Source organism: Tenrec ecaudatus, chromosome 5 (genome assembly GCF_050624435.1).
Source record: "Tenrec ecaudatus isolate mTenEca1 chromosome 5, mTenEca1.hap1, whole genome shotgun sequence".
NCBI classification, from domain to species: domain Eukaryota; kingdom Metazoa; phylum Chordata; class Mammalia; order Afrosoricida; family Tenrecidae; genus Tenrec; species Tenrec ecaudatus.
Window position 1 is genome coordinate 151136842 of NC_134534.1, and position 20655 is coordinate 151157496.

Sequence of the window (20655 nt, forward strand, 5' to 3'; positions counted from 1 at the left end):
GCCAGCATTAAGTGAACGGCCCAAACAGACCTGGGGCTTCCAGGGGAAGAAAAGGCACTAGATCTACCCACGAGAGTGTTAGGAGAATGATACTCAGCTGCTTCCAGCAGATGGTGGGGGTGGGGGTGGGGGAGTGAAGAGAGCCACAGCAGGGGATAAAACAGAAGAGAAGATAGAAGAACTTAGGAAGACACTGCAAGAACAATCTGACAAAACAAATGAAACTTAGAAATAATTCAGCAACTCCAAATAGAAATCCCGAAGCCAAACACAAAAATATTAGAACTAGATAATACTCTGAAAGAGCAAATGAGTAAGAATTGAAGCACTTGAAGCCTGAATCAGTGAACTCAAAGCCAAATCTCAAGATTAAACTATAAGAGTAATCTAGAAAAAGAACCAAAATAGTTAAAGAAGATGTAAGAATTCTGTTGGACACTATCAAAAGGAACAATTTATATTTGATAAACATTCCAGAATAGAAAAATAAAAACACAGAAAAAATAGTCCAAGAAATACTGAAGGAAAATTTCCCTAACATAATGACATATCGGAATATGACCATTCAAGAAGCTAAAAGAACCTCAAGTAGAATTTATCCCAAAAGACAGTCACCACAAAGGAAAGAATCCTGGAAGCAACTCGCGGGGGTGGGGAGAAAAGACCTATAAGGCTAACCAATAAGAATAAGCGTGGATTTTTCCGTAGAAATTATGCCAGCAAAACGGTAATGGAAAGATATAAACAAAACCTCGAAAGAAAAAAACAAGCAGCCAAGAATCCCATATAGAGCAAAATTATTCCTCAAATGGGAGGAATAAGGACATTTTCATAAACAGAAAAACTAAAGAAACTTGTAAAAACAAGTCCAGTTTTACAGTAAATACTAAAAGGAGCTCTTTAGCAAGGAAATCAACAGCAGATAGCAACCTAAGATCATCAAACAGGATATCACCATCAAGAAGTCAACCTACTCAAGTGAAACACAAATGAAAAACTAAACCCGACAAGACTGAAAATAGGGAGCTGAGACAACACTCAGCAATGACACACAAATGAAACAGGAGAGGGAATCGAGTACTATGAAACAGCTGAATAGAGAAGGAGTTCACACGAGAGGACAGACTGCCTTTAACTTGAAAAGAAAATAGGCCAAACTATCTTCCAACGAAATAGTTCAACTCCAATAAAATAAAAAAGAAGAAGAAAGTCATAGAATCTTGTTAAGCAGTAAGGTGAAAATAAAACAAAAGGCAAGGAAACCATTGATAAGAAAATCCAGAAGCAAAAGGGAAACCAATAAAGAAAATACCATGAACCATGACACCAATGATACCATAGAAAAACACATTGTAAAATGACAACAATAAAACCAAACTTATTACTAACAACACTGGATGTCACTGGGTTAAATTTACCAGCTAGGAGACAAACAGGATGGATGAGAAAATGTGATTAATATGATGCTGACAAGAAGCACACCTTAGATACAAAGATGAAAACAGACTCAATCGAAAAGAATGGAAAAATATATCAAGTTAATTCTAATAAAAATAAAGCAAGAGTATCACTATTAATTTCTGACAAAATAGACATCAAAGTGAAGGCTATCATGAGAGACAAAGAAGGTGACTATATAATGATAACACTACAAGTAAACAAGAAGACCTAATCATAACCAACATCCATGTACATAATAAAGGACCCCAAAATGCATTCATCAAACACAGAGTTGAAGAGATCAACAAATAGATGAAGCTAGAATCATGGCGAGAGACTACAAGACACTCTGGAGGAAGGATAGATCAACTAGAAAGAAAATCAAAGATACAGAAGAAAAACAATGCAATCAATCAACTACATCTCTTAGATATATGTATACAGAACACTCAGCACTATATACCATATATACTTGTGTATAAGCTGAGTTTTTTACAGCACATTTTTAATGCAGTTTTTGTGGTGAAATTAGGTGCCTCAGTGGATATTCAGGTCGGCTTATACTTGAGTATATAGGTACATTAGTTTCCAGAACACATGGAACATACTCCATATGTAGGGCAACAAAGTAAACATCAGTAACATTTAAAAACTGAAATAGTATAAGCTATCTTTTCAGATTATGACACTATAAGATTATAAATCAATAACAGTAAGATCAAGCAAAAAGTACGATAAAATACATAGAGATCGAACAGCACCTTCCTTAAAAACCACTGACTGTTTGGAAAATGAGAGCAATTAAAATTTTTCTGGTAACAAAGTAGAATGAAAATACAACATACCAAACCTTTGGGACATAGCAAAGCAGTTCTCAGAGGACAATTAATAGCAATAAGTTCACATAAAAACATAAAAAAAACAAAAAAACTCAACAACTGCACCCACAACCTACAACAATTTAAAACAAGAGGAGCAAAACAAACCCTTAGCCACCAAAACAGAAATGAAGATTAGAGCATCAATAAACAAAATTTTAAAAACAGAAAAATATAGAATAAGAGAACAAGACAAGCAGTTGGTGCTTTGAAAGTTTTAACAAAATTGACAAATCACCGGCAAATTTAACACAGCAAAAGAAGAAGCAGCAACTACTGTGAATAAGAAAATGTCTGTGCCATCACAACAGAACACAGCAAAATCAAACAGATAGTCACACAATCTTTATCACGAAGGATTATACTCCAACAAACTTGAAGACCCAGAAGTAACGAACAAATTTCTACACGCACATACCTACCTAAGTGACCAGGGACAGATCTATAAAACTTGAACAGACCTATAAGACAACAAGCTATGGATCACATGATTAAAACTCCCATCAACAAAAAGTCCAGGAGCAGGTGACGTTAAGGGGAAATCTACCAAATATTCAGCGAAGAGTTAACAGCAATTCTATACAAACTACTTCTGAATATAGAGAAGAATAACACACTACCAAACTCACTTTATGCAGCAAGGAAAACCCTGGTGCCCCAAACAGACGTAGACTTGAAGGGCCCATAGGAGCAAAAGGTCTCAACAACACCCTAGCCTGTTTGAAAATGTGTGATCAAGTGGGATTTATAGCAGGTATTCAAGGATGGTTCGATATTAGAAAAACAATCAATATAATCCACCATATAAATAAAACCAAAAAGGGGAAACATATGATTATATCAATGGATACAGATAAGACATTAGACAAAATCTTAACATCCATTTTTGATAATCATTCAATAAAATAGGAATAAAATAAAAATTCCTCTACATCTTAAAGGCCATGTGCCCAAAACCCAGTGGCCAGCATTTCGCTCACTGGAAAGGAACTGATCGCATTTCTGATCTGAATACAACCAGATGTTGATGCACTTGACCACCATTCTCATCTCCTCTAGTCCTGGAAATCTTAGCCAAAGCTAACAGACATAAACAAGAAATCAAAGGCATCTAGATTAATTAACAAAGAAGCAGCAAAAATTTCTGTTTGTAGTCGATATAGTTTTATAGAGAGAAAACGGAAGACTCTATAAGAAAATTGCTAGAACTAATTGAAAAATTTACCAACATGAAGTGCTATAAGATTGACATGTAAAAATCACCAGGATTTCTGTATATTGAAGATGAGAACTCTGAAAGGGAAATTGAAAACACTACTGAGGCGGTGCAGTTTACAATGAGCACCCAAAAGATGAAATGCTTACGCATGAACCAGAGAAGCAAAATACTTGTACAGAGAAACGCAAGACACCAACACTGCCAGACACCATAAGAGAGCTGCGTAAATGGAAGCGCGTCCCATGTTCCAGGACAGGAAGACTTGATATTGGGAAAATGTTGACAGTATCCAAAGCAATCTCTAAATATAATGTAATTCTGATCCAAATGCCAGCACTAGTCTTCAGAGAAATGAAAAACCCATATGTTGTATGGACAGGAAAAGAAACTCAGGATAAGCAAAACACAACTAAAACTTAAAAACTAGCTAGGAGGCCTCTCACTCCCTGATTTTAAAATCGATTACATATCCCTGGCAGTCAAAACAGCTTGATACTGGTACCAGGATATACATGTAGACCAATGACCAGAATAGTGAACCCAGAAATAAAATCAGCACCTACAGACCTGAATTTTGATAAAGGACTGAAACATATTAAATGGGGAAAAAATAGTCTTTTCAGAAAACGATGTTGGAAAATTGAATCTCTATCTGTAAAAACATGAAATAGGCCCATACCTCATACCACATACAAAAAAGGAATTCAAGATTGTTTAAAGCAGTGGTTCTCAACCTTCCTAATGCCGCCACCCTTTCATTCAGTTGCTTATGTGGTGGTGACCCCCCAACCATAACATTATTTTTGTTGCTACTTCATCACTGTCATTTTGCTACTGTTATGAACCGGGTGACCCCTCTGAAAGGGTGATTCAAACCCCAAAGGGGTCGTGACCCACAGGTTGAGAACCACTGGCTTCAAGACTTAACTATCAACCCTAGAAGTATAAAGATCATCAATGAAAAAAAAATAGGGACAAACTTAAGGACCCTAATATAAGTCATAAATACATTATCCAACAATGAAAAAAACCCCACACCACAGAAGAAAAGAATAGAGAACTAGGAACTCCGTAAGTGACAGCATTTGTGTACACCATAAGATTTCGTCAAGAGAGTAAAAAGAGAGCCCACAGATTGGCGCGGGGGTGCAGGGGCACGGGTGTGGATTGGCTATGACGTATTGCTAAAGATTAATCTTGAAAATCTCTAGAATATGGAAACATCTTAATAGGAAAAACATAAATTATCCAATTAAAAAATGGACAGAAGACATGGCTAGGCAATTCACTAATGATGACATCCAGGCAGCCAACAACGTAAGAAATGCTTGCAATCATTAACTATAAGAGAAATACAAATGAAAACAGAGACGAGATGCTCCCTCACACTGGCCCTGATAGCAAAATTCAAAACAAGACAGAAATGACAAATGCTGGAGAGAATTGTGGGGAGATTGGAACCCTTAGAGCCTGCTGGTGGAACTGTACGCCCACTGTGGAAAGTATTATGGCGCCTTCTTAAACAAATAGAAACAGAAATATCCTATGACCCAACAATCTACTTGGTTTATACTCAAAAAAATAAGGAACACAACATGAACAGATATGTGCGTGCTCTTGTTTATTGCGCGCTATCCACAGTGGCAAATGCCAGGCCGTGGAGGAACACATACATGAACTCTGGGACATACATACAATGGAATATCATGCATCCATAAAAAACAAGCATCTCGTAACATGGATGAATTCTGAGGACATGATGTTCAGCAAAGCTAGTCTCATAAAGAACAAATTTTGTAGGAGACCACTATTAAAGAAAAAATATCAAGAAATTAAGAAAAGAGAGACATACACAGATAGAGACATACCCAGATACACACATAGGCAACAAAAGAAGAATGATGATGATGAGGAGGAGGAGGAAGGCTGGTAGGGGCTTCCGCTTCCACCATCTTTGTCCTGCATCTACTTATTGAGGGCTGATATAAACCAGGAGTCAGGGCAGCCCTTTCCCACTCATGGGCTTGTTTGGTCCATGTCCCTCCCTGACAGGAAGACCGTCACCCTCCACCTCACTCCTGGAACAGGCTCTAAGCAAAGCTGTTTTATGACAGAGCTGACATCAGTAGTGAGTCCCATATTGTTGCCAAGATCCCTCTGTGTGGATGAGCTCTGAAGATGTGAGATTCTCCTGGCTACCAGGTGTTTGAGAACGTCTGGTTATGTAGCTGGGCTGGGGGACAGCCAAGTGAGGACCGGAGCCAGAGGCTCATGGCCAGTCCTTCAGCTCAGCCTTACCGATGACCCAGTAAGTCACTTCACCTTCCTGACCTCCACCTCCCATCTACAGAATGGAACACTCAGCTATTTTACCTGGACGGGGGCTCTAGGTGGGCCCAGTATAACAAGTGAGGGATAATCCATCAGCAGATGTGCCCCCCCTCTTTACACACCCATCTCACAGGAAGCTCGAGAAGCTGCAGATACATGCCTTGGGTTTTATTCTTGAAACCATTGGTCTGCTATGGTCATCTAAGCTCACCATTTCTGACTCTACCTGAAAGACACATCCCCAAATCTGTCCCCTCACCCCCACTACTCATCACCACTCTGCCATCACCTCCAAGCTCAAATTCCCATCTTCAGACAGTGGTCTCCTGAGCAGCAACAGCCACTTCCTGAAGCAACTACCTTCTTGGATCCCCCAGTCTATACAGTCACCTAATACTGAATTTCTAGTGTTCTTCTGGCCTTGACATCTACTAGTTTAAAACTTTACCATGGATTCCATTGCTCTGAGAACAGCAGGTAAACCCATCCACTAGTCCTTTAAGGGCCTAGAGAAGCAAATCCAGAGACACTCATGTGTGTGTAAGAGAGAACTTTGTATCAAAGAGCAATTGTACATTAAGAAAAAATCCAAGCCCAGTCCAGATCAAGTCCATAAATCCGATATTAGCACATATGTCTGCTACCAGTCTATAAATTCTTTTTCAGACTTACACAGCACATGCAATGACACTGAATGCAGGAAGAAAGATCACAGGCCAGTGGGTGGAAAGTCTTGTGGATCTAGTGGTGGTAGAAGCATCTCAGCACGGGCATGGGTCTCCACATGGCTCCTCTAGCCTCAGGTCTCTGGCTCCATTGGGGTAGCACATCTGATTTGTCAACAGACAAATGAAGCAGAGTATGTCTACCCTCCAATGAGCTATATATCTCCTTCACACCTCCAAATGAGGTCATCCAGCTGTGACCTGATTGACAGGCTAGACTCCACCCCTTCTCAAGTTGACAGGAGATTATGTAACTGCCACAGTAGCTCTCTCTGCCCATCTCCTGCCTGCAGCACCACTAGGAACTTTAGGAACTGGGCACTCACTTCTCCCCATGCCTGGAACATTCCTCCCAGATGTTTGCTTCATCTCCTTGCCTTTTCTGTCTCTATGCAGGGAAGCCTCTTTAGTGTAGAATACCCACCTATCTTTCTTCAGCCCTCACCTGGCCTTATTTTTCTTCATAGCATTTGATGATACCAGGACATAATGTCCATCTAACTGCTCGTTTGTGTAGCGCTGAAGCTATCCACAGGTCTTTCCCATCTTGGCTGTACAGGACTGCTTACAGCGTGCTCTACATGTCACAGGTGCGTTGTCCCATGCACGTGCCTCTCAGCCAGATGTAAGCTTCATGTGAGAGGTGGATGCCTCTGCAGAGTGGCACGTGGAAGGCACGCAGTCACCTCAGGCGGACTTCATGCATGTCGGGCACTCACAGGGGCAGGCCAGAAGGGTACGTGGGAGAGGCAGTTGAGCAGTGATGAGTAATCTACTGGCTCCAGCATTGTCAAGCTCTCCACTCAACTACCACCTCTCCCATATGCCCTTGCTGGACCACCCATCTCAGAGGGCCTCCCTGAAGATCACCCTGTGCTGTTCTTCGTAGAGGACCTTCCACTTCAGAAGTGATTTTATTTCCTATGCATTAATATGCCTCCCATTTGTCCTTCCCACGTTGGTGGGGCTCCATGGAGCCCAGTCAACTGTTTTCTCCACTGGGCTCCCCACCCCTCACACACAGCCAAGTACACCGTGAGCACCCAGTGACCAATGGAGACACCAAGCCCACGGGAACAAGACCCACGTCTCGTTTGTGCTCGTGAATCTGCGTCGGCAAGATCTAACACACCTTAGTCCTCTGTTTCTCTGTTGTGTGGTGAATGCTCCTATTTCCTGACCTAACATACAAGACTGGACATTCACTGCTGCATATTTTCATTTTAATCCATCTCAGCCTCTAATTTCAGCTCATGAAAACCTTTTTAAATAGTGATCCATGCAACTCTTCTATTAGCTCTCCCATCTGCCGTGGGTCGAGCTTCGAATGGCATTCCTGTTGACCGCGTCAAGGCCTGGGAAAGACCTGCACCACGGAACCCAAGCGGAGTCTCGCCCAGATTCTGTTCAGCAGGACACTGCTCTACTTCATACTCATATCAGATTCTACTCTGGGGGAAAATCTGTGTTCTGGGAAGACACTTTGGGGTTGCTCAGAATGCTGGACACCTTGCTTCTAGAGACTCGGAGTGCCCACCAGCCCGCTAAAGGCTCTGAAAAGCCTCTTGTAATGCAATCCGTTTAGCTAGGTGCCCCCTAGAATGTCTCACCGTGCTCTGACATTGGAATCACTGCTGTCCAGCACGGCTGACCTTGCCAGGGACCTCACTGGGAGACATCACTCTATTTGCCCCTGCAGATTGGCTGTCCACTTAATGTGGTTTTGGGACCTCACTGGAAAGCTGCCAGAAATAGTCATCTATTTCCAGTTGAACCTCATCCCTGGGGTCACATTTTAGCCTTTAACATAATGTGTATGATGAAAATGTATTCTAGTCAACATTACCCTCAAAAATCGCCTACACCAGCCATCATTTACCCAGTGTTCTAGACAGTGGATACAGTAAAAAGGTCCATTAAATGAATCATGTACAACAACACACTGTACAGAATCAAAAGTACTTATCTCAAAATAGAAGTAGACAATAGTTTATTTTTCTATAGGTGAACCCATCAAATCTGTGTAAATTAAATGCTATTGAGGTAACACCCATCTGTCCACCACTTGTCCATCTGCGCCCACAGACATGTACTAATGCCTTCTGTGTGTAAGGAATGAAGAACCACACAGGGAGGAGCTATAGAGCACTCAGGCTGGCATGGGACTGGCAGACTGCTCTGAAATGTAGCTCGGGCTCTGGTAGAAGAAGGAGTGGCACTTGGAGGAAGGGCAGGTTGTCAAGTAAACCAGCCTCTGACAACTGCAGGGTCCGTGGGTGCAAATGTACGGCGACAATATAGAAAAGTTATAGTAAAGTCATAGCGAATAGGAAAGAGTGAAAGAGTAAACTAAAGGAGTCAGACACCTTTTATGGTAGCATGCTCACCTCTGCGGCAGTCATGATCTCAGCAGCAAGGTCCATGCAGAGAGAGAGAAAATAGTTCCAATCAAGGCTGATATACTCTTGGGGGGGAGTGCAAGGCCCCCCCTATTACATCATCACAGGAAGGGGTTATACCATAGGCAATACATTCAGTGGGAGGGGGACGATCTAGGGGTATACACACAATAGCAAGGGGAGGGAGCAGGGGTACACATGTGACAAGATGGGCAGATCCTAGATTCAAGATGGCAGCCTAACCTTGATCTTCCTTGAGTTGTCTTGACCTTGTCATTGGGCTCTCCTTCAGGGAAACAAGGACTATCCTTATCAGCAGGGAGTGGGCCCCACCTACAGGCAATAGTGTCTGATTGCTCTCATGGCTCTTAGGGAGATCACCCCTAAGCAGTTGACCTCACAATGCTCTAGCAAGCAGGTCCTAGGCTGGGCATACAATCAGGGAAACAACCTGGGGGAAAACATTTGTGTATCCCACAGCAGGTGGCCTGTAGGCCTAAGGGCCACCTGAAATGAATATTGAGGGGAAGCAGGGACTGGTCAATAGCCAACAGCAGCAGGACACAGGACTAAAGCTTTGTGGCCCGTTGTAACCCAGCCAGACGTCCTTGCAATTCAGAGTATTCGGGCAAGCTGGACTGTGGGGGGTGGTCTCAAAAAACTCAAACTCACTGCGGCTGGCCAGTTCTCACTCACGATGACCCTATAGGACAGAGAAGAACTGCCCCCGGGCCTTTCTGAGACTGTGAGCATCTTGAAGAGGGTTTGTAACTGCTGACCTTGTAGTTAGTAGTTCAACCTGTAGCCCACTGCACCGCCTTGTAGGGTCTTCCCGTGGGGAGGGTAGAAAGAGATGAGACCCAGTCCTCAGGGTATTTTGTTACAGACTCAGGGGGTTTGCCCGGGAAGGGGGCTATTGGAGGGGTTTAATCAGGAGAGAAACAGGATCTATGTTGATAGCCAAACCCTTTGTACACATAGGAATTTGTTATGTCTAATGCTGGGAAGGACTGTATCCTTTCTTTCTCCAGATGACCCTGTTTGGGTACCCCTGCCAGGATCCCCCTAGATATCAGCAAAAATGACCTAGGACTAAGTTCTTAGAGCCCACCCTCCTTTGTCTATGCAGCAGAGACTGCGGTGGTCTTTCTGGGCCTTTACTCACTGCTCCAGCATTTGGGTGACGACTCTGCCTTCTGACAGTCACTCAGCAGCTTCCGCCACCCCCTTGGGTGGCTGTCTGTTCCCAGAGCCCCGTGTCTGGGAATCCACCAGCCTCACACACAAAAAAAAACCCAGCTTCCTCTTTTGGGCCTGTGGGCCATGTGAACTGTTGGGCCATGTGAACTCGTAGGAAGATTGGAAGGATGTATTCGAAGACCTTTCCCGTTTGAGAGCCAGAAGCAAGGGGCAGGCAGCTCTACTTTCTCTCTGTCATTTCTTAACAATATGCCATCTTGCCCCAGAAAAAGACCTGTTCCTTCCCTCTTCTTGATTAGGATGCAGCTAACAAAGGACTTTTTGTCTCATTCACATTTCCCCTTTTTTTTTCTTTGCAAGCCTGGGTTCATCCTGGGTTTTCCCTCTCCTGACGCTATTCTTTGCGATGCATGCTTTGTTATAATGTTCCCTTTCCAGTTTTCAGGCGGCAGGCAGGCAGACACACACACACACACACACACACACACACACAGTCATTCATTCAGATAAATGCTGAGGCTTACAATGGAATGATCCAGATCCCCACCACCCGGGATGGAGACTGATTGCGTAACTCAGCATGATGAAGGTAAGTAATGAGAAGGATGCAGTAGTGGGTCACAGCACCGGGAAGCCACATCAGGAAGGCTTCTCAGGGGAGGCGACAGTTGAACCACATCTTAATGGGTGTGTCAGTCCGGGTTGACTAGAGAAACAAATCCAGAGACACTCGTGTGTATGAGAGACAACTTTATATCAAGGAGTAATGGTATGTTATGAAAACAGCCCAGTCCAGATCAAATCCATAAGTCCGATATTGACCCATAGGTCCAATACCAGTGTATACATTTCTCTTCAGACTCACACCACACGTGCAATGATGCCACCACAGTCTGATGGGTGGGAAGTCTTGTGGCTCTAGTGGTGGTGGAAGCATCTCAGTGCTGGCACGGGTCTCTGCGTGTCTCCTCCAGCTCCAGGCTCTCACTGCCATCGGCATAGCTCCTTGTGGCTTATTAAGCACAGAGTGTGGTCCTCCTTGCGGGAGAACAAGAGGATGCGCTAGAATCCTCAGGAGAAGGCCACGCCCACAAGGAGGGATCAACAGGCTGCAGCCTGATTGGCAGGCTAGACTCCACCCCTTCATTCTTATTTTATCAAGTTGCCATGGAATTGTGTAACTACCACAGTGGTATGATGTGAACCACACTCCTGGCCACAGGCATCCAATTAGAACCACCGTTTAATGATGCTCTTACAGGTGGGCCGGGTCCCTCACGTGTGGTCGTTTCTTTAAGCCTTTCAGCTTAGGGGTACGTAACTCAATAAACAAAGTAAGCATGGGCTTCCTCGGGCTTGCTGACAAATCTATAGGGAACAATTTCCCGGTTGCTTTTTTTGGTTTTGTTTTTTGCTTTCGCAAAGATTCTGATTCGAAATGACTGCCACCTCTCTCTCCCCCCACCCTACAGCACCTTTGTACCTAAAGCCTCTTTTCTAGCATCCAATTCTTGACCGGCTCAGCGTCCCAATAGACAAGGTACACATGGGCTTACTTGTGCTGATTGACGCACCTGTCGTTTCATAGGTTTCTCATCACGTCAGCTTGTGGGAAATGGTTCACTGTGGATTAGTAAGTGAGCACACGTTTGTGTTGCTCTTGCTTACCAGGGAGCCTGGCTCTGCCAACGACTCTGAGAGGCAGGGGTTTTGCTTCTACTTGAGAAAGGAAGCAACTGGGAGAAGCCAGCGGGTCCCCTTCCGTTCTCACCACTGTTGGGCCAGGATGAAACCCACGTTTATCTGTCTCCAGAGCCCTGGAGCTTGGAGCCAAAAGGCTGCTTTGCCCCTCACTTGGTAGGTGGGCTGAAGAAGGGCATTTCCAGGTGATGGAATAGCATGCACCACCCAGCCAGGGGGGCCTGGGGTTCAGAGAGGGTGAGGAGGCAGGAAGGGGCAGAAGACACTGACGGTTAGGGAGAGCCTTGTTTGGTGGGAATGAGGTCTTTGGACGAATCCGAGGCCGAGGAGAAGTGTGGAGACCTGGGTGGAAACCGTGCCCCTCTCCCCACTTCCTTCTCCTTGTGCCTCTTACTTTAGCCAACTTAGCCCAGACCCAAGCTCTCCTCACCCCTAAAGCCCCCTGTCACTCACAGAGAGGCTCCGGACCTCTTTTAACTGGAGACAGCCCAACGTGACCTTTCCAGCCCAGGGGGACGGTGATCTGCCTTGTCATAGGACTGGCAAAAACAACCTTTTTCCATCTGTCTGTTTTCCAAATCATCATATTTCAGCCGGTGGCACTGCAGATTGTTCACTCCCGGGTGCACTGGCTTTAAATAGCAAATGAAAAAAAATACAATGCATTTTGTGGTTTCCAGTAAGATACTGTAAATCTACTCAGATAGTATTCTGGTGCCACCCATTTGTAGTGGCTGCACAGGGCAGTGGAATGGAACCGTTCAGGCAGGCTTGGGCATCCGTTGATTTCCGCTTACCGCTGGGGCTGGTGTGGAGCTGGTCAGCACGAGGGCATCAGCCAGGGCTCCCTTTCCAACTCAGCTGTACTTCCATCAGCACGGTCCACGTGCCTGGCTCGTCACGCGTGGCTGTTCCCATTTTACAGGTGGGGCAGCCGAGATTCTAGAACTGTAGTCCTGGCTCAGGCGGCCCACTGAATGAGCAGAGGGATTGGCAGGCTTTTTATCTGAGTCCCAAGGGGGTGGTCACCTGGATTGCCAGATGGCAAACATACGTGAGAGAGGTGGGTGGCTCCCGAGCTCAGGAGGCTGTGGCAGCGGGACGGGCAGGGCCTCTGTGTTGGGAGCCAAGATGCTCCTGTTCTTAGTGCCTTGAGGGAAGTCTCCGGGTCTCTACCCATCTGTCTCTTTAGATGGGGAACTCGGGCACTGATGAAGGACCCTTGGACTCCGTGTTTATGGCTCTGTTCTCTGATTCAGGGACCTGCTGGTGGGCCCAGCAAGACCTGGCCTCTGTTTCCCCCTCTGTAACATGCTTGTATGACTTGCTTGTATGACCTCCCTTGTTTGCTAAGGGATAGATTAATATGTTCTTCTAAGGGTCTGAGCAGGGAGCTTCGGCAACAACACCCATGGAATAAAGGCCAGGGGGTTCGGGCCACTGTTTGGTTGGAGTTTGGGGACCTTCTGTTTATTCCTATGTATTGTGTGCCTGCTATGTGCTAGGCCCTGAAGCACAGCAGACCCCAAACCAAACCCAAACAAAGACACAAACTCATGGCCATTGATAGATTCCGACTCATCGTGATGCTGTAGCACTGGGGAAGTCTGCTCTCTGGGGTCTCCAAGATGATCCATCTCTATTGGAGGAGATAGCCTGGTCTCTCACCCAAGGAGCCACTGGTGTTGCTAACTGCTGTCCTGACGGTTGGCTGCCCATGAGGAACCCACTACTCCATCCGGGCACCAGATAAAGCGCTTGCCTTCAAGGCAATCACATTCTAGATGGAAGAGAGTGGTGAGGGGGCTAGAGGGAGCAGACAAAGGACAAATCGAGAATAACAGCTAGCAAGAAATGCTCTACAGAGAAATAACATCAAGGGAAACTTCTCGGTATTTCCCAGTGGTCCCTGCAGTTCTGCCAGTTATAGGAATTACATGATTCATCCTGTGTTCGCCATCAACTCGATGGCAGTGAGTTTAGTTTTTGTTTTTAACATGCCAGCTGATAGCCATTGCCGTTCTAAGGGTAGGCGCCTGTTCACAGGTGATGATGACACAGCAGCTCAGGGAAGTTAAGTGGTTAAGATCAGCCACTTACTGGCTGATCTCTCTTTCATGAATCCTTTACCCATGACGGTGGGGATTGGAGGCAGATGTGGTCGTGTCCCCACCTCCCAAACTCACAGCTTGGCTCGGATGGCGGACTTCATATCAGCTCTCTCTATTTCCTCTGCCTGTGGCCGTCTCCAGACTTACAGGGGCAGACAACAGCGACGACAACAACAATTGTTGACCTTAAGGGTAACCACAAGGCATCCACCATCATGACTGAAGTTAAGGGTGACATGAAGGTCCAACAAGCACAATAACTGGCTGGCATTTACTGAGCCAAGACTGCGTGTCAGCACTGGCTCATCAGCTTCCCTCACTCGGTATCATCTCTCCACCTGGTCGCCTACATGCATGGATGCTGTTGGTAGCCCCAGTTCATAGAGGAGGCAACAGGGGCAGGAAGAAGTTCACCAGCCTAATGTCAGTGATACAGCCACCCAATGAATGTCCAGGGTGGGAGGTACAGTGATCAGTGGAGACAGTGGCTTTGGGCAGTCCTGGGTTGATGATGCAGGGCAAGCCAACACCAGTAGGTTTAGCAGCAACCCTTGAGCATCCAATGGGCAGCCACCATGGTCTCTCCGGTGCAGCCTTCACCTCCAGGGGTGGCTTGTTTCACTGAGAGGCGACAATGAGGCTTCACTTTGAGAGGGGTCCAGCTTGAACTCAGGAGACTTGAATGTGTTCAGGTGCGGCTGCCCTGCTTCCCACCTCTTGATATGTGGTGGAGGGGGTGGCGGCGGATCAGGGGGTGGGATCAGAAGCTCTCCTGACTGCCATTGCCGCTAGGTGTCTGTCACGTACCACCTGCGTTGTCACATGCTGCACAAGGGCCTCAGAGGGACCCAGGGTGGTCACCAGCTTGTGGCAGAACAGGGCCACACATAGCACAGTGAGGTTGGGCTGGCAGCTCCCCATCTGCACCCCACTCACCCTTGCCCTTGCCCCAGGGGTGAGCAAGGGAGAAGCCAGGCTGATGGTCTCCGTTCCATCGCTCAAGCCTGGGCCGAGCCTCCTGTCCCTCTGAGTCATTGGTGACTGGGGCTTGTTGACAGGGTATGGGCCTTGGTCCCATGCCCACCAGTTGGGCGTCCTGGGCAATCCAGAGCTTCTCTTGATCTCAGCTTCTTCAACTGTAAGTCAAGATAAAGGAAGACCCCCGTCCCCTTCTTCTGCAGCTAAGGCACAGTCAGTGCCGCCACCAGTAAACATTCGAATGCATTTGATATTTGGGCGAGTTTGTCCACCCCCACCCCACCCCAATCTTTCCAATTGCCAGGTCAGCTGGTCTGCTGGGGGGAGTGGAGCACAGAGAGGTTAGGTGACGTGTCCGAGGTCTCACAGCCAGGAAGTGACAGGGATTTCACTCCTGCCCTCTCATGTTCTTTTTCACATCATGGTCGAATTGTTCTTCTCTGACTGTTTATTCTTACTCTTTGCCCTGTCCTCTGATGTGTTTGACATGTGTGACACCCTATGCATGAATGTGTGTGCCTGGTGGGGGGCCTGGGGACTCCCTGGCCTAGGATGAGTCCTCTCTTTGGGACCACCTGGAACATGTGGGCCTTGGTAGCTCAGTGGTTACAAATCGAGCTGTGATTTGAGAGGTCAGCAGTTCAAAACCACTAGTTCCTTCTCAGGAGAAAGATGGGCCATGAGCTTCCTGTGGACAAATTCTTGTCTTGAGAGAACAGCATTTCTGCTCTGCCCTCATTTTATTGGGGCGTGGGGAGGGGTGGTCACATTGCCTGAAAGTGACAGAGCCAGGGGAGCGAGCGGTGTCCGACATCGAACCCAAACCTTCTGGTACCAAGGCCTGTGCACACAAAAACCTGTGGATCCTGACTCCTAGCCACCCTCTGGCGACCCTGTGGTGGTGTGGGTCACATATTGGCCTGCTAACCGCAAAGTCACCAACTGCTGCTTGGGAGAAAGATGAGGCTTTCTACTCACCCGAACAGTGATGGTCTCAGGGACCCCCCCTCTTGGGGGGGGCTCTCCTCTGTGCTGCCGTGCTCATGGCATGCATGTTACAAACGTGTGCCCTTCTAGTACCTGTGCAGATGAAGGGACCGTTGTGCACCTGCGCAGGCTGCTGGGAAATGCGCTTCTCCCCACTGGGAAGAGGGCAGGGGAAGGAACAGGCGCCCCGGAAGTGTTTGTGGAGCCAGCCCTGAGTCCCTGTCCCTGTCCTTGACCCGCCTTTCTTCTTTTCTCTCGCCCTCTCAGGGAGCCGGGAGGCTGCCTTCACCTACGCCATCATTGCCGCCGGTGTGGCGCACGCCATCACGGCTGCCTGTACCCAGGGCAACCTGAGTGACTGCGGCTGTGACAAGGAGAAGCAAGGCCAGTACCACCGGGACGAGGGCTGGAAGTGGGGTGGCTGCTCTGCTGACATCCGCTACGGCATCCGCTTCGCCAAGGTCTTTGTGGATGCGAGGGAGATCAAGCAGAATGCCCGGACGCTCATGAACTTGCACAATAATGAGGCAGGCCGGAAGGTAGGCAGCCAGGGCTTGGTAGAGGTGCCGCGAAGGGCTTTCTGAGAAAGGCTGGTGCTGGCTCTCCGGGGCTGTGCCGCAGGGCTCCCTCCTCCACCTTGACCAGGTGGCCCGTTGGCGGCTGGTCAGTCTTTGTCCATGGCCCGGAGCTTGTTTGAACACTCAGGAGGCGACGCATGGGATGTCACTGAAGCAGTTTGGAAAGGGCGGCGGATGTGAGCGTGTACACCTGGATCCACAAAATCGGTTGCAGAGTGTTGTGCTTGGGGCCGGGGGTTGAGCGAGGTCGGTAGGAGTCGGTGGCGTGTGCAGCAGCTGTTCTGGGGGTCACCTTAAGCAAGTTGGGGAGCTCCATAGGAAGGAGGAGGCTCCTGTCTCTTCAGAGTGTCCTGGCTTCTCGGCTTCATTGAGGAGTCAGGGATGTTCCGGGTCTTTCTAGTGGAGTTGGCTGAGGTAGCAAGGAGGCTAGTGAACCCGTCTCATGTCCCTGAGCAGGCCCAGAGAATAGAACCCACGAGGTAGCAGGTTCCACGGGGCAGACCCTGTCCCAGTAGAGGACCAGGACCAGTAGAGAAGTGAGCTCCCCACCCTGCGAAGAAGCATGAGAGCAGAGGCTGTTAACTTGGTGGCTTAACTAGGGGATTCCTGCCTACCTTGCCCAGTACCTGAGGCTGGGTGTGGGGCCTGGGAGTTCCCAAGGTGGGGCGAGGGGGTGGGGTGGGGAGGCTCTCAGGAAGTGGGGGGAGGACTCTGGGGTTGAGCTCCATAGAAATGGATAGGAGGGAGGGCTGGGTACCCACTTGGTGGGGGCATTGTTGTGATAGGAAGCTGAATGTGGGGGCCACCACTATGGCCACAAACACAACTGCCCAGAGGCCTGGGCTGTGGTGAACCAGGGAACAGAGGCCCATGCAAGGGCCCTGCTGTGGCCAAGCCCCTAAGCTCCTTGGATCATAGCCTCCAGTCCTTTGGTGATGTCCCCTCATTTAAAAACACCGCCCACTCCCGAGAATGGCTTTTTGGAAAAGGAGAGGTGACCAGGGGAGCTCAGACCTAGTACATCTCCTGCAAAAGATCTGCCCCCGTCACTTCCCCGCTGCTAGGCTGCCGGGGTAGACTTGGGTGGCAGATGAGAGACATCTCTTATGCTGGCCTGGCACTTCCAGGCCAGGTAGTCTTCTGCTCCTATGAGGTTGGCACCACTGCGATCCCCACTTTGCAGGTGAAGAAGTTGAGGCATAGAGGGGTGGCATCATTGGCTGACGGTCCTCACCGCTAGCCCAGGACTTAGCTCCTGGCGCCTGCCCGCCTGCCCAGGAAGCAGAGATAGTGCCAGCATTCTCAGGGGGTGGGGTGATGGCAGAGGTGAGGATGGGGAGAAGGAAGGAGGAAAGTGCTCACCCCAGAACTTGGCACATAGTCGGCAGGCACCAAGAGGTAGGTGCGGTTGCAATTTGTATAAATGTCACCGAGTGTAGGGAACCATCGATCTCTGTGAGGGAGGGGGTTGGGGAGTAAGTAGCCCGCCACCTCAGACGGAGGAAGCAAGGCCTCCGGAGGGCAGCGGGTGGCGCTCCGATGGTGCTGCTCCTTCCTCCCTCCCCCTTTCCAGCCCCCCACCCCCTGCCACTTCCTGTATCAGAGCCATCTGGGGCCCTGCTGAGTCATACCAGGGAAGGAAGGACTGAGTGACTGAGCAGCTCACTGGGCCTGCAGCGATGGCTGTCCTAAACTAGGAGAGTTTTAAGGGAGGCCCCGCCTGGCTCAGCCTCCTGGAGTCTACCAGGCCAGGGAGCTCAGTACCTCTTGCTATTCACTTATCTAGGTTTCTGGGGGCAGACCATCTCTCAGGGCCCAGGTCACAGCCCCACCCTTGGCCTCAGTTTCCTCATCTGCAGCTACCTTGTGGGAGGATAAAGGCACCTGGGGTGAGGACCGCTGAGTTTCCATCGGTGGAGGGTGGTTTGTGACTTGCAAGCATGAGGCCTTGGGGGTAATGGTCGCTGTTGCAGGATAGTGTAGGGGACCCAGATATGCTGGTGGGGACTCTGGAGCCTTCCGAGGTGGCTTTCTGCAGGAGGTGGGCCTCAAAAGGTGAGTGAGGCCTGAGCAGAGCCGGGAGATCCAGAATGAGGAGCCTGTGAACAGAAACCTAGAAATGGGCCCTGAGGGCAGTCTGGGAGCCCTGGCTGGCTGGTGTGTGCGTCCCTGACCAGGCCAGAGCAAGTAGGAGGCCCGAGAGGTCACTTGCTGGGCCACAGACTCAGAGCCTCAAATGTGCTCCGGAATCTTCACTCATATGGCGGCTTCTCCCCATTGCTCAGGTTGCAACTCGGCGGCCCCTCCTTAGAAAAGCCTGTTCTGCTCACCGGATGCGGCTGTGATGTGCTGTTGTCTTGCTCTGCCCCCCTGCCATGCCCAGACTGTCAGCTGGCACGGCAACTACCCCGATGTTCATGCCCAGATCCAGGCCCGCAGCGAGGGCTGTGTCAATGAGCGGTGGCTGAGCGAGGATCTGGAGTCATTGGGAGCCCCGGGTGGTTTGGGAGCAGAGCCGGGGTGGCATCTCCTGTGAGGCAGAGGGAGGCCGAGTGGGAGGGGCAGGCATGGGTTCTGGGCCAGAGCTTTGGGGACGCGTGCAGGCTGGGCCCGATCGGTGTCTCTGGAAGACACCGCTCCCCACTCAGGTTATCAAAAATGGAGGGTGATCAACCCCCCTCCCCTGCACCAGCCTAGCTCCATTCTGGTTGCGAAGGGCCTGTCGGGATGATGCCCAGGGAAGGCATTTCCGACAAGGCCTGATGCATTTTCCTGAAGCAGGAGTTGGAATTTGTGGCAACTCAGAGGCACACATTTATCACAGCCCTGCCCTGCAGTGTTATGGGGTGGGACCAGAGACGTGGAGAGGATTCCAACTGGCCCCTGCGCCACTGCCACAATCTTAGCCCAAGCAGGCAGGTGGGGTGCGCCCCATCTCCACATCAAGGGGGCAGCGGCAAAGACAGCCCCCAGCTCCTTGGGAGTGTCCTCCCCTCTGGAGAGCTCTGTGTCTCCGCCTGTCAAATGCGATTAGGACTCCTGCCTTCTCGTGGGTCCCGGATGCTGGCCAGGACCAGATAAGGGTGCTCCTGGGTGATCCTCCCAGCTGCTCAGAGTCCTATGTAGTCTAAACCACGAGACCCCCACCCTAGGACACCCCCCCCCAGAGTCAGGATGCCGGGGACCGCAAATGCTGTGGATTTGGGAGACCAGCAGAAGGAAGGGCCAGGCAGCAGCTGCTCAGGTTGAAAGTCTTGGAAAGGCTTGCAGATGTATTTATCACCGGCTCCTCGCTCCTGCGCTGGGAGGCAAGACTCAACCTGACCACCTGCTCTGGGGCTTGTTGGCAGCTGGAGTGAGAGAAGGGGGGAGGAGGGGGAGCCGAGGAGGGGTGTGTCCCGGGGCAGAGGTGGTGGCTGGAACCTCTTCTCTTCTGAAGGGCTCTGAGTTGGCCCGCTGCGAAGTGGCCCAGAGGCTGTGTTCTGTGGCCCCCTTGGGCTGGGCTGGGGGTGGGAGGGCATCCTTGCCTGGCTAGCTCAGGAGCCCTCACCATGTGGCTTCATACCGTGCGGTCCAGGCAGAACCAGGCACGCTGGCCAATGCTGTGGCTCTGGGATGTGAGGAGGGGTACCCCCACCGGTGGATCTAGGCTTCCCCCCTTCTTCTCCATTATGTCTTGCTGCTGTGAGGTCTCAGGGTCCAACCATGGGATAATGAGATTGGTAGAACAGTCTGGCAAGCCTAAAAGATATCAAGGTTAGGATCGATGAGCCTATGAAGGCACTGAGAGGAATAAGGGTTTCGGGGGAGAGGGAGATAGTCATGAAGGGGGCACGACCAAGAGATGATGTCAAGGAACTCATGTAAAAAGAGAATGTTTAGAAATGGATTGTGGTAGCAATTCTCCTTGACACGATTAAACTATGGAAGGATATGATTATCTCTATCTATCTATCTATCTATCTATCTATCTATCTATCTATCTATCTATCTATCTATCTACCTACCTACCTACCTACCTACCTACCTACCTACCTACCTACCTACCTACCTACCTACCTACCTACCTATCTATCTATCTATCTATCTATCTATCTATCTATCTATC

The 20655-nt window shown here is 48.8% G+C and overlaps 1 protein-coding gene across 1 annotated transcript in view; it reads left to right on the top strand.

Moving 5' to 3' along the window:
- The window catches only part of WNT7A (Wnt family member 7A), an 83438-nt gene that overhangs the window by 18389 nt on the left and 44394 nt on the right, over nucleotides 1-20655 (top strand). The window contains exon 3 of the mRNA XM_075550763.1: nucleotides 16237-16508. Within this exon, the coding sequence (XP_075406878.1) occupies nucleotides 16237-16508 (272 nt within the window). The remainder of the gene's footprint in view (nucleotides 1-16236; nucleotides 16509-20655) is intronic.